The 13,486-nt window shown below is 39.9% G+C and overlaps 1 protein-coding gene across 1 annotated transcript; it reads right to left on the reverse strand.

Moving 5' to 3' along the window:
* Positions 1-8,859: 8,859 nt before the first annotated feature.
* On the reverse strand, positions 8,860-11,955 carry LOC124775212 (uncharacterized abhydrolase domain-containing protein DDB_G0269086-like). Its single transcript, XM_047250050.1, has 2 exons — positions 11,085-11,955; positions 8,860-8,924 (listed from the first exon to the last, which is right to left on the reverse strand). Exons 1-2 carry the CDS (start codon positions 11,953-11,955, stop codon positions 8,860-8,862), a joined length of 936 nt encoding a protein of 311 aa, XP_047106006.1.
* Between the last annotated feature and the right edge of the window lie 1,531 nt (positions 11,956-13,486).

Genomic DNA, 13,486 nt, shown 5'->3' on the forward strand with positions numbered 1-13,486 from the left:
AATAAGCTGTATTGGCTTCTGTGGTTCCTTTGAACTGGGCTTAAAGAGTCATGATGAAAAAGAATCGTCATCAAACTGTGGTGTTTTCAGAACACTGTGATTTTAGCTCTGTGTTGGGTGTAGCACTAAAAGATCGTTTTGATAAGGAAACTGTTTGCAAATAAACATCCAAAACAATTCAAACACATTTCAGTTCTACTAGAAATGTAGCTAATTACGTAATGATAATAGTTTTTCTAGATAATCAATAAATGATATCATCCTCTTTTCCATAGATATTCTCTGTTATAGCTATCTCTCCAACTTATCGCAGGATCGTAAATTGGATTTAACAAATTGAATTTTGTGACCTTTATACTCCATGAATTCTAGGGGTGTTTTCATAATAACGAGTGACGGAAAGCCAGGTCAGGGGATAAAGAATTTCTTTTTTCCCTTGTAAGCGTCTCATACAAAAACGCAACATTGAAACTTTAATGCAATATCCAACCTTAGATACTACCGTCCGCCACTGTTAACGAGACCCATACACTGGCGAACAGTCAGCAAGCTTTAACGGTGGGCTGAGCGCTGACAATTGTTTTACCTCATCCCCTGCACTATTTGCACCAATATTCTGCCTGTTATTATTTGCTGACTAATTTCCGTCTTCAAGGGGTTGGATTCTGTGATTACGAATGTTGGGGGTGACTCTGTGGTGATCCTTTAACGTGGTGAATCCTGAGTGTGAATAAATCAATAATTAGTAGCTGTTTGCGGTTTTATTAAAGCTGAATTTACCATTTCATATGTAGTATATTGTGTTTGGTTTCACAGAACCAGGAGAAGATGATCTTCCATTTTAGCCATAATTATGTCTAATTTGTAACATTACGCCGGCCGTTGTGGCCGAGCGGTTCTAGGCGCTTCAGTACGAAACCTCGCTGCTGCTACGGTCGTAGGTTCGAGTCCTGCCTAGGGCATGGATGTGTGTGGTGCCCTTAGGTTAGTTAGGTTTAAGTAGTTCCAAGTCTAGGGGTTTGATGACCTCAGATGTTAAGTCCATAGTGCTTCGAGCCATTTTTTGTAACATTACTATTATGCAAATGGTGGTCAATTTTCTATATTTTAAGTAAATTGTGTATGTATGGTGGGGAAAAGCAAGTTCTCTTTGCTGCGAGTGGATAGGCACTAGAGCATTCCGAGTGGCTTTTGGGAGCAAGGAAGGTTTCGAGAAGTTGAACTGGGAGAGACTTTGTCTCGGGCCGGCAGAGGTTTAGGAACGCGCTAAAACATTTATTCGTAATTATAAAATTCCCATGTCAAGTAGGACTAAAAAATACTGAGAGCTGACTGGAACTTTAACATTTTTTGTGCTAGATTGAACTTTAATTTATTTCTGTTGCTGTTTTGGAATTCATGCTAGACAGAGTACGAGGATTTTCCCATGAATTCATATCTATTAGTTTGTTGATTGCCATACGTGAACTTTTATGAGACGGCGAAGTTGTGTTCAGTTATTGGGCTCGAACTCTGTTTTTTCCGTACCAGTGATATGTAGATATCATTTGGGTATCGTGCGACCGTCATAATTATGCATATTCGCAGGTTTAACTGCATTTGAAAACTATTTTTATTTTACTGAAAATATTATTATTTTATTCCACTTCTTAATAATTTGTTGTAGGACCATCATTGTTAAAAATTCAAATGTTTGTCTGGATGAGTAAATCATTTTATTCAAGTTAAACCTTCTGGTGTTTTCTAAAGCAATTATTCACTAGAACAAAATCATTTCTATCATTTACTAATGCTATTCAATTTTATTGCAACTTGTTTGACCAAATAACTCGCATTACGTGCCAGTGCTTAGATAATCAGACTGCAGGATCACATGTATAACTAATTATGCAGGGAGTTTAGCTGCTGGGCATGAAAACAGATGTGTACTGCTCTACCCTGTGACTATATTGAGCCACATTTCTAAATAGAGCCGCGCATTGCCTAGATACCGCTTGTAAAGGGACGTCGTAAATAGTTTTCTTCTCCAAGATTCGGATAAAAAAACAATCCCTTGGCACGTCGAGACACACCGTAAAATTTCGAAAAAAAAGAACTGTTTTGGAATAGGATACGGGGCTGGATTATGACGGATAGGAAAACGTTGCAGACACAGATATTACTCTTTCAACAATGATGGCTGCATGACTACGTGGTTAGACGGCAGATCGTCTGTTTATCAGTTTCACTTTAAATACCTCTAGCTTTGGCCCATACAGTGTTTACGCTATCTTTTGAAATAGCTCTTGGCCCACCACGCTAAACAATGTCACCAATCGTAGTACAATCCCTGGAATGGACAGGCATCATTGGCTGTCTTCTGTCCAATGTGACGCTGAAAATACGAGGCGTATTCGGAAAGTAAGATCCGATCGGTCGCAAAATGGAAACCACTGTGAAAATCAAAAATGTTTTATTTGTAACAGTTAGCTACACCTTCTCGCTACTTCTCTACATAGTCGCCGCTCCGATTTAGACATTTGTCGTAGCGTTGTACCAACTTCTTCTATACCCTCGTCAAAGAAGGAAGCCGCCTGTGCTTTCCGCCAATTCTCTACGCTGGTCTACAGCTCGTTGTCGGTGCGAGACGCTGTCTTCATAGCTAGTGGTTCACGTGAGCGGAGGTGAAACTCAGGGGGAGTCAATTACGGGCTCTATCGTGGGTGATCAGAACACTTCCCATCGAAAACGCTGGAGGAGCATCTTCACTGGCCCTTTAGAGTGCCGCCGAGAATTGTCATGCAGAAGGAAACGTATGACAGTCATGTTATGTGAGTTGTAAGACATCACGCGAAATCTCACACCAGGGCCTCATGCTTGGCGGGAGACACTACTGTTCTAAGAATCTTTACGTGCTCACCGTGCGCCCAGAACTGAAAAGAGCGATCGAAGGGCATACTAGAGACACTGCTCAACATATCTGTGCAAAGCTTCATCGGATTTTCACTGTGGTTCCCAATTTCGAACCCCATCGGATCTTTCTTTCTGAATAGCCCTCGTAACTTGGTACGCTGCTCGAAGAAAGCACGGCGTATTTGCGTTCTTTTGATGTGAATGCTTCTGATTCTAGATTGTTCTAAGTTTTGTCTGCTTCTTATTCTTCTTGACGTCTTCTATGATGATCTTGAAATAAATGTTCTCTCTTGTAATTCTGTTTTGCTTCAAGCCTCTTCAACTCTGGCCAAATCCTCTCACGCGCCGACTTTCGGAATAAATCATCTTCTCGAAATATTGGTAAGTTGTTGCAACAGTAGTGAAACAATCGCATTTCCAAAAGGTTATGAGTTCTCCTCGTTTCTCCCCGTAAATTATTGTGTTCTGCATCTCGACACAGCTTCCAAACTTCTCCACTTTCTACCGTTACTCAAAACTGTTCAGCTTTCAAGAAACAAATAGATTTCCACTAATTAGCATCCATGACGTATCTGTCCACCGTAATACACCCAAGTTCTGTCTCAGATCGACTGTTACTTCCAAGCTGACACATTTTCATCTTACGTAGTAAAACGTTTCCTATCAGGCCTAACGTCCTAGAGATGTCCAGAAGTTACATACAGGTACGCTGAAAAAATAACACTGCCAATTTATACATTTCTATTCACATATTCATAAAGCCTTGAAACAAATAAAGAAAATTAAAAAAATAGACACAACTTTACCACACATTGCTGCAAGATATTAGCTTGGAGTGATAAAGTTGCGTAACTACGGAGAAGGCTGAAAATATAGCAGTCAGAGCGTTTGGTAGTTATAGAGGAAACTCTGATTGCGTAACGGTAGGTCACGTACTTCTTGCGTCCTCGTGTATTACCTTTTATGCGACAGTATCATGCAGACATTTTTTCAGCAGGAAAATGCTTGTCGAAACTTTGCACGTATCTGTGTGAACCACCTGCGTAATGCTGAGGTATTTCCGTGGCCTGCGAGATCCCCAGATCTATCTGCGACAGAACACGGGTGGCTCTAGCTCAGACTTCAACCAGTCCCAGTGCCAGTATCCACAACATCGAGAGCCTGTTACAACAGCTATGTGCAAGCTTTTATGATCAGAGGATACAATGGCTTTCTGACAACATTCCCAAACGAATAAGTGCATGGACCCAGACAAGAGAAGGTGTACGACAAAAATGAGTTAACCATTTCTCACAGTTCTTTATAAATATGACTCGATTTTATAATCGCTGGAATAACATCACATACTGTGGTTCGTGGTGTGGGTTCCTGGTGTTATGTCCTTGTTCATGAACCACGGGCAACGTATGAGTGGCCAAGTAAGTGGTCCTGACAGTCGGGATACCAGTTAGTTTGGAATAAGGCTGGGCATCTCGGACATATTCCGAGTCGTGGTCACCTTTGTGCTCAGACGGCAAAGACTACCAAATCCACCGGTTAGTTCCTCAACCGTTAGGGGTAAAACTCGATGGGACCCGGGGCAAGTAAGGCTAGTAACCTGCTTCCCTGGTACTATAAATATGAGGCTGGCAACAATCAGAGCAAAATGCCTCGGACCTTTGGAGGTGACGGAGTCCCACCTCTAATTGACAAACCAGGGACTCCTAAGATACGATTCGGCAAACGAATGGTAACGAGATGGGGAGCTATTAATATCAATGGGGGCTACTCTGGGAAGAAGGTAGAGCTGGCAGAGGCTGCAAGTAAGATGGGGTTGGACGTTTTAGCTGTTAGTGACATTCGGGTAAGGGGTAAGGAAGAAGAGTAAGTGGGAGAATACAAGGTCTACCTGTCAGGAGTCAAAGCAGGAATAGCACAATGGGGTGTAGGGCTTTTCATCAGGAAAGAAATAGAACCCAGCGTAGTTGCAATAAGGTATGTAAACGAACGACTGGTGTGGATAGATTTGAGTGTCTAGCAAGAAAATTAGGATTATGTCAGTATATTTGCATTGTGAAGGGACAGATCAAGATAAGATGGATAGTTTTTATGACGCGCTCAGTGATGTAGTTGTTAGAGTAAAGGACAAGGACAGTGTTCTGCTCATGGGTGATTTTAACGCCAGGATTGAAAATCGGACAGAAGGGTATGAAAAGGTTGTGGGTAAATTTGGAAAGGATATGGAGGCCAACAGGAACGGGAAACAACTCTTGGATTTCTGTGCCAGTGTGGGCTTAGTAATCACAAACTCCCTTTTTAAACATAAGAACATCCACCGGTAAACTTGGGAAGGCAGGGGAACCAGATCTGTCATTGACTATATAATAACAGATCAGGAAATCAGGAAGGCTGTGAGGGACACACGTGTATTCAGGGGATTCTTTGATGACACTGATCACTATTTAATCTGCAGTGAAATTGGTACTGTGTTTAACGAAATCGGTCGTAATGAATGGGATTGATTTGAAATTTCGTTAAAGAAGAATAATAAAATTTATCTGTTGTTTTTAAGTTAATTTTCTTTCGTGCGAACTTTGTTGTAGAACCACTCTCTTATTTTCGTGTGGTAATAAAAAATTTTTACTTACTTAATTATTACGTACATTTAAAGAAAAAAATAATATTTACGTGAACTCATATGAACTGGTTAAGAATATTAGGTTGAGAATTGGGTCCTTTAAATCATTCGGCCTTGGCATACACTTTCCTGATGCAGTGGATTTTTTGTTAAATATTTTTACTGAATTTTATCCCGGCACTAGCCATAGAACACAAGATTACCTCTATTAGCAGAAAATGTTTTAATTATTGCCAAGCCGACATTTATCACTGATCAAACCTACTTCATTACACATTTAAGATATTTTGAAAGAACCAAACTGTTTAAATTTCAATGTTAACTAACATTAGCTATCCGCCTACGAATGCACAAACGTATAATTAATTCAAATTTTATCAGCCACAGGATCACTGAAAAGGAAAAACAATTTCTTAATTCACCATTGATTTTTATGCATCTGTTCCCGATTTACGGGTTTGCTATTGTTGGTCGCGGCACAGCCCAGCAACACCGCTAAAAAATGCTGAAAAATTCTTAAAGAAATTTTATAGATGACGTGGGCAAGCTAATTTACATAAATAATTCACACTTTTGATAAACTCTAATATATTTAGATCAAACAACAATACAACTCACATTAATTCGTAACGCATCGTCTAATGGCGGCTAAGTCCAGACAGAGACAAAAGAAGTCTACCCATTCGTAAAAAACTCTTTCACAGTGTCCTACCGCAATGACTTCTGAACAGAGAAGACCAAAGAATACATAATGCATTGTGCTTAAATAGTATTGCTGACTATTAACATTTCTTTGCAAATTGACGATATTATTCTCTTCTGGCAACATATCTCTGCTATCGCAAATACTGACACATTTTACAATCACATAATAAATACAGAAAAAATTCCTATCCTAAATACAGACAAATATTACAACAAAAAATATAAGGAGAATAACAAATGTCTTTTACACCACATTCAGTAATATTTTTGTTCAATAATTACGATATATACAACTTGCCCAGAGCGGCGTATATGGTACAAATAAACTCTTTTTTTTTTTTTTAATAACGTGAGTTTGCCAGGGAACATTACATTGCCCCCTGGCAGCATTTGGCAAAGAGTTTTTACACTTTGACACAATGGTGCCAGTAACGTTCTTTACACTTGTATATTTTACGGAATGGCTCTTTTATTTAGTTCCAGGATTATATAAGTTCATGGCTCCCCCATTTGGGCGTAGGCAAACAGGAAACCTGGGCAAAACTGTGCCGGAGCCCAGCCATCCCAGTTGGTTCATGGTCATTTGAATTAAATGCAGTTATTCGTTTGAATTAAATTCAGTTCGTCACAAACGGTTACACAATTACACAATATCACAGTCACATACAGTTCGACTGAAGTTTTTTTGTGTGTGATACTATTATTCGTGTGATACACTACAAGGTCACTTGTCCTACGTAGTAAATGTTCAATGTTTATCGAAATGAAGTCATTGACATGTTATTCAGTTTATGTGAACATAAAAAAAATCAATAATGCTGTATTTGGTGAGCGGTGCGGAGTGATTGTTGAGCGGCGCTCGGCGCGGCGCGCTGACTCCGTGTAGGTCACCGCCCCCGGCGTTGACAGCTACGGCGCGGAGGGGCGTGGCTGTCTGTCTGATCTGCTACGGGCTGCTGCGGCCGCTGCATAGCTGATGTAGCCGGATGCGCGTTGGATATCCGCTCGCCCGTGCGACGTTTTCTTGCAGTGCTCCAGGAAACATGCAACAAGTTCAGAAACAGTGTACTATCCTTATAGGCATTTTTCCTGCTGTGGGAAAGAACGCACACAGTTAGTGGCAGTTATTACTCAGTAGGCCTTCACTAGTCTGGTTTGCACAATATTTCGTTGTCACAGTAACACGTTTTATGGGCACACAATATTTTTCACCATGTCATGACTTGCCATTAGTCACACGCAAGTTTTCACCTTAGGACAAAATGTATCTTCGTAGTCAATGCGCTTTCCTAGCGTTCCTTGACACACAAAGAGTTAAAGTTTGACACTAGCTTGATCCACCGTCCGTTATCGGTTCACTGTTCGTGTCGTGCTAGTTCCTTGTCCACTTGCACACACGGCGATGATACAGTTTTTTATCACTTATACACAACTATTCCGTGACGTATTGCTGCAGGTTTAACAGTCACTGTCTGTCTCTGCCGCACAATACTGCACTTTTGTTTAAGTTCCTTTATTTTTATTTACAATGTCCGCTGTGCAATTTTTTTTTTTTTGTAATAGCACATTCGTAACTGTTTACCAAGGTGTGATATTTGCGTACATGGTAACAAAATATTAAAATTTGGTATTAGTTTGCCCAAAAGTCATCTATATTCGTGTTCGAGTAGATTTTATTTGTGCATTCCAGCCGGATTCAGGCATATTGTTCAATAACTCCTTTGAACTCATGTCACACTTTACTATCAACGTCCTACATAACTACAGTGTAGTCTCTGTAGGCAAAAATTGACTTGGACTGTATCTGGCTAGCTCTTTTTTACTGTTTGAATCTGCACATGCTTCAATTGAAGCTTCTTTGTGCGTAACTTTGCATTACACAAATTTGCAACAAGTTTGCCTCCCGTGGTGCCCTCGGGTCACTACTGGGTGCATTATTTTCTCTAATAACATTGGTTAGATAATAAAGTTCTCAGGGCCTCATATTATTGATATTATTCTGGGTTCGAATCTGTCAATCTGACAGCTACACATATATACATACATACACATAATAGAGAAGATTGTGCCAAGAAATATTTCAAATTTGGGCACATAGAAAATTATGTAGTACACTAACTAATCATTACTAAAATGTTCTTTTTAATTGAACTCTGTCACAGCTTAACACTACAAATAATTGCACTAATCAGATTATCTGTGCAAACATTTAGAGCATGTTCTAGATAACACAAATTAAAAGAGTACATAACACAAATATCCATACACATGAGAAAGTCAATCATATTCTTATAACTAAACACTTCTACACTAGTACATTATCTCTAAAGATCACACATCATTAATGTTCATTATTTACAAAAGAATGGTGTCCACATAGGACTATTAGTCTTTTACTGTAGGAATGCTTTTACATCCTTACGCGGATACAGTCCCCGTACTCTCCCTGAGTGGGGATCTGCTAAGAGATAGCTACACTCATGTGGCACCCTTACTACTCTAAAAGGTCCATTGTACATCAATTGCCACTTGCTATTCTGTTTCAAGGATGCCGAGGACTAAGGATGATTGCGTAAGAGTACCAAGTCCCCAACACTAAATTTTTGGTTATTCGTCACATGTCGATTATATTTTTCTTCCCTTTTTTAGCGCACCTGGTAAGGTTGCACCCTGCTTTTCTTATCTTGTGTGCTTATATACAATGTATAACCTGAAAAATTTATTTAACTCTCCAAATGTTCGTAAAAAAACTTTTTCCTTCTTGGGCCAAGGAATGGAGTATGAAGCTCGACAGTAAGTTTTGTGAGGCTTTACCTCGATATTGTACTGATATCCCTTAACAATTCCTGGTCGTTCTGAAAATACATCTGCATAATTAGATAATAACTGTACCAAATCCTGCTGTTGCATAGAGTTCAAATTTTCGGACTGTGATACTTTGTTCATAAGTGCGTCCACATTTGCTTTTAATTGATCATCTTGTACGTCAGGATAATAGAGATTCTGACCTAGACAATGATTGTCTAAATGTAGTATCCACTGATTCCTACACCTTATGTTAATAGCGTTACAATTAGGTACAGGTACCTCTTCAGATCTGAGCATGGACAATTCTATTCTCCTACCAGCATTCATCAAGCTTAATTTTCCCCGAGAAAGGTCGATTATTGCGTCCCTTTCTCTTAAAAAATCTACCCCCAAAATGCAGGCTACCTTTAAACCCTTTACCACCAGGAATGAGCACGCTATGGCTTCATCCGCTACATACATCTCTACCCGCACTTGGAGTTTAATTATTTGTCGCTGTGCACTTATGGCTCCAGTGACTTTACAATTATTCACGGGAAAAGTCAGCATACGCCTTTCCTTCCCCAGTACTTTGAATAAGTCCATACTCATAACACTGACAGTAGCACCTGTATCTACGACCGCTTGCACATCAATATTGTTAATTTTGATCTCTATTATCGCTTGTACTTTGTCTTTGTGCTCCTTTATGCACGTGGATGGTTCAGTTATTAATTCATCTCCCATCTGTACCCCGTCATTATACCTAAGGATACAGATTTTGTTCGGTGTTTGGTTCTGTGTCGGGCTGCTCTCACTCCAAACCTCAGCCGACGATGGAGAGCGTATCTCGGCTGCATCTAGTTTGTTGAATTATTGCTAGTGGATGGGCGTGGCTGCTCTGTGTCACTGACCTCCACTATGTGCACGTTGTGTTGCGTCGGCCGCCACGGTTGCGCAATTGGCGCATTTTGTGGTGGCGGTCGGTTATTGTCATATCTATCACTGTTTTGCCGGTCCGGACTGGGCCTCTGGTTCTGCGGCCAAGTTCGGTTTGCATCATTATAAGTATTAGTGTTGCTCGGCCCCCTGGCATTTTTCCATCTATTATTGCTTGGTGGGCCTGTCTCATACCGGTCATCGAACCTCCTTTTCCGGTCATTATTCACCGGCGGACTATTGCCGTTCCGGTCTCTACTTCTATTTCCGTTTTGTGCATACTCCTGTCTCCTATTATTACCTCCGCCGTTTCCATTACTTGGTGGAGGCGTGTTATTTCTACCATTTCTATAACCATTTCCGTTACTTCTAGCCTGTTCAGAGGCTGCCTTAACGTCCTCCTGAATCAGGTCAATTGAGTCCAGAACAGACAAGAAATGTTCCATATCATTTTCAGGCACGTGTATAAGTTTTTCCTTTACATGTATCGGCAAGTGTGATTTCAAAAGCCTGATCAAATCCCGGGATGAAATCTGTTCGTCCCAGTAACGGGTCTTATTAATGTACTTCTCGAAATATTTTCGCAAATTGCCTAGTCGTGGAGAATACGGCTCTGGATTATATACCTCCTTCCGTAATCTCTCCTGGATACATGTTGACCAATATTTGGCCAAGAATGCTTTTTCAAATTGCTCATATGTATCACAACTGTCAGCTGCTTCGGTTGCCCATAATGCAGCATCTCCTTGTATGTAAGACATAACGAACTGTATTTTCTGGGTATGACTCCAAACGCTAGGCAAAATGTTTCTAAATCCCTTGATAAACACTACAGGGTGAACAGATTTCTTCTCCGTTGTAAAGATCTGAAACTGTCGGTTCCTAATCAAGCTTTCTTCAATCACTACTTTGGAATGACATTTATTTGTTTCGCTTACATTGGTTGCCTGTTCTGTCTCGCAGTCGCAATTTTTTACTGCAGTATTTATATGCCTATCATTGTTGGACCTGGCTGGCGTGACATACGCCCGTGCCTCGTCATGCCGCAAGCTAAGCTCCATCTCGGCAAGACGACGGTCCACACTCCGCTGCCACAGCGGAATGTCTTTGTGCACTATCCTTTTTAGATCTTGCACATCCGCACTTGAGCCCACATCTCTGGCCTCAATTGCGGCGTGCACTTTCTGATCTATTTCTTTTATGACTTCATTTTCTACTTTGTGCACTTGTTCGATCACTTTGTTCTCAATTACTTGAGTTGTGTCAATTTCTAGTTGTTCGACCCTATTAGTCAGGACACTGATTTCCTCTACTATATTGGCGTTAGCCACTTGAACACTATCTACTCTTTCGCTTAATTCTTGCACCGTTTTGGGTATGGTTTCATATTTTTGTTTCAAACTAACAATCTCACTTTGCATAACTTCTAAAGTTTGCATCAACTGCAAGTCCCTCTCATGCAGGCGTCGGTCACGCTCTGCTTGTTTAGCATCACGTTCTCTATCGCGCTCTGCTTGTTTGGCAAATTCAGCTACCAATCTCTGGTCACGCTCTGCTTGTTCAGCATCACGTTCTCTATCGCGTTCTGCTTGCATACATGCAAATTCAGCTACCAATCTCTGGTCACGCTCTGCTTGTTCAGCATCACGTTCTCTATCGCGTTCTGCTTGTTTAGCATCACGTTCTCTATCGCGTTCTGCTTGTTTAGCATCACGTTCTCTATCACGCTCTGCTTGCACACGTACAAATTCAGCTTGGAAATTGAGCATGCGCTCGAACATAACTCTTAATGATTGCACTTCTGACACCTCACCACTCTCTGGTCCGTGTCCAGTGCTTGCGGATGGCACAGTATTTCCGCTATCAACTGAATCACTGGGTGGCAATGGCAACATTTCTTGTCCTTCTGCCCCCAGATTCTCACATTGTACTTCCTGAACTACGTCACTAACATTACTTTGTGTCCCACTTTCCAACTCGGTATCACTACTTACTGACTGTTGCTCATTATCCATGTTGATATCTTTCTGACTACGCAATCTAACCATAGTAAACAAAAGAAATAAAATCTGAACTAAATATCCTAACACTCAGGTTTCACTGACATAATCACACAAGAAATGGACATTAACTAATACACACTTACTATATACTACAATGACTAACTACCTAAATGTCCTGTTATTTTAAAACAATTTACTAACAACAAGCACACCACTAATGATCCGAGAACACTGCACCGAGGCTACTTTACTACCCACAGGACAACTACACTGTAGCTTTACCTTTTGGTTATCTATCTTGGGTGCAGCTGCCCCCCGATATTGTGGTAGGTAATTAATTTTTCGAAATATTGAGCTCTCTTCTTCAGCTTGCCTCTGGGTACATAGTGTTCTCATGCAGAAAATCATACACAGGTATTACCACACAATATTGGTTATGCAATACATACAATACATAGAAAAATTATTAAATGTTCTGCAACAAAGTTCGACTATATTAATTCCCTAGTTATCTCACGGGTATTTAGTGGCCACTGCATATTCGAGCCCCACGTTGGGCGCCAATTTAACGAAATCGGTCGTAATGAATGGGATTGATTTGAAATTTCGTTAAAGAAGAATAATAAAATTTATCTGTTGTTTTTAAGTTAATTTTCTTTCGTGCGAACTTTGTTGTAGAACCACTCTCTTATTTTCGTGTGGTAATAAAAAATTTTTACTTACTTAATTATTACGTACATTTAAAGAAAAAAATAATATTTATGTGAACTCATATGAACTGGTTAAGAATATTAGGTTGAGAATTGGGTCCTTTAAATCATTCGGCCTTGGCATACACTTTCCTGATGCAGTGGATTTTTTGTTAAATATTTTTACTGAATTTTATCCCGGCACTAGCCATAGAACACAAGATTACCTCTATTAGCAGAAAATGTTTTAATTATTGCCAAGCCGACATTTATCACTGATCAAACCTACTTCATTACACATTTAAGATATTTTGAAAGAACCAAACTGTTTAAATTTCAATGTTAACTAACATTAGCTATCCGCCTACGAATGCACAAACGTATAATTAATTCAAATTTTATCAGCCACAGGATCACTGAAAAGGAAGAACAATTTCTTAATTCACCATTGATTTTTATGCATCTGTTCCCGATTTACGGGTTTGCTATTGTTGGTCGCGGCACAGCCCAGCAACACCGCTAAAAAATGCTGAAAAATTCTTAAAGAAATTTTATAGATGACGTGGGCAAGCTAATTTACATAAATAATTCACACTTTTGATAAACTCTAATATATTTAGATCAAACAACAATACAACTCACATTAATTCGTAACGCATCGTCTAATGGCGGCTAAGTCCAGACAGAGACAAAAGAAGTCTACCCATTCGTAAAAAAACTCTTTCACAGTGTCCTACCGCAATGACTTCTGAACAGAGAAGACCAAAGAATACATAATGCATTGTGCTTAAATAGTATTGCTGACTATTAACATTTCTTTGCAAATTGACGATATTATTCTCTTCTGGCAACAT

This window comes from Schistocerca piceifrons, chromosome 2 (assembly GCF_021461385.2).
Source record: "Schistocerca piceifrons isolate TAMUIC-IGC-003096 chromosome 2, iqSchPice1.1, whole genome shotgun sequence".
NCBI classification, from domain to species: domain Eukaryota; kingdom Metazoa; phylum Arthropoda; class Insecta; order Orthoptera; family Acrididae; genus Schistocerca; species Schistocerca piceifrons.

What these genes read in the sequence shown, in the direction of transcription:
- LOC124775212 (XM_047250050.1), bottom strand. Translation starts at nt 11,955, where the DNA reads ATGGATAATGAGCAACAGTCAGTAAGTAGTGATACCGAGTTGGAAAGT. An exon ending in GGCCAGAGATGTGGGCTCAA is followed by an intron (nt 8,925 to 11,084) that starts GTGCGGATGTGC and finishes TAAATTTTTCAG; the next exon opens with GTTATACATTGTATATAAGC.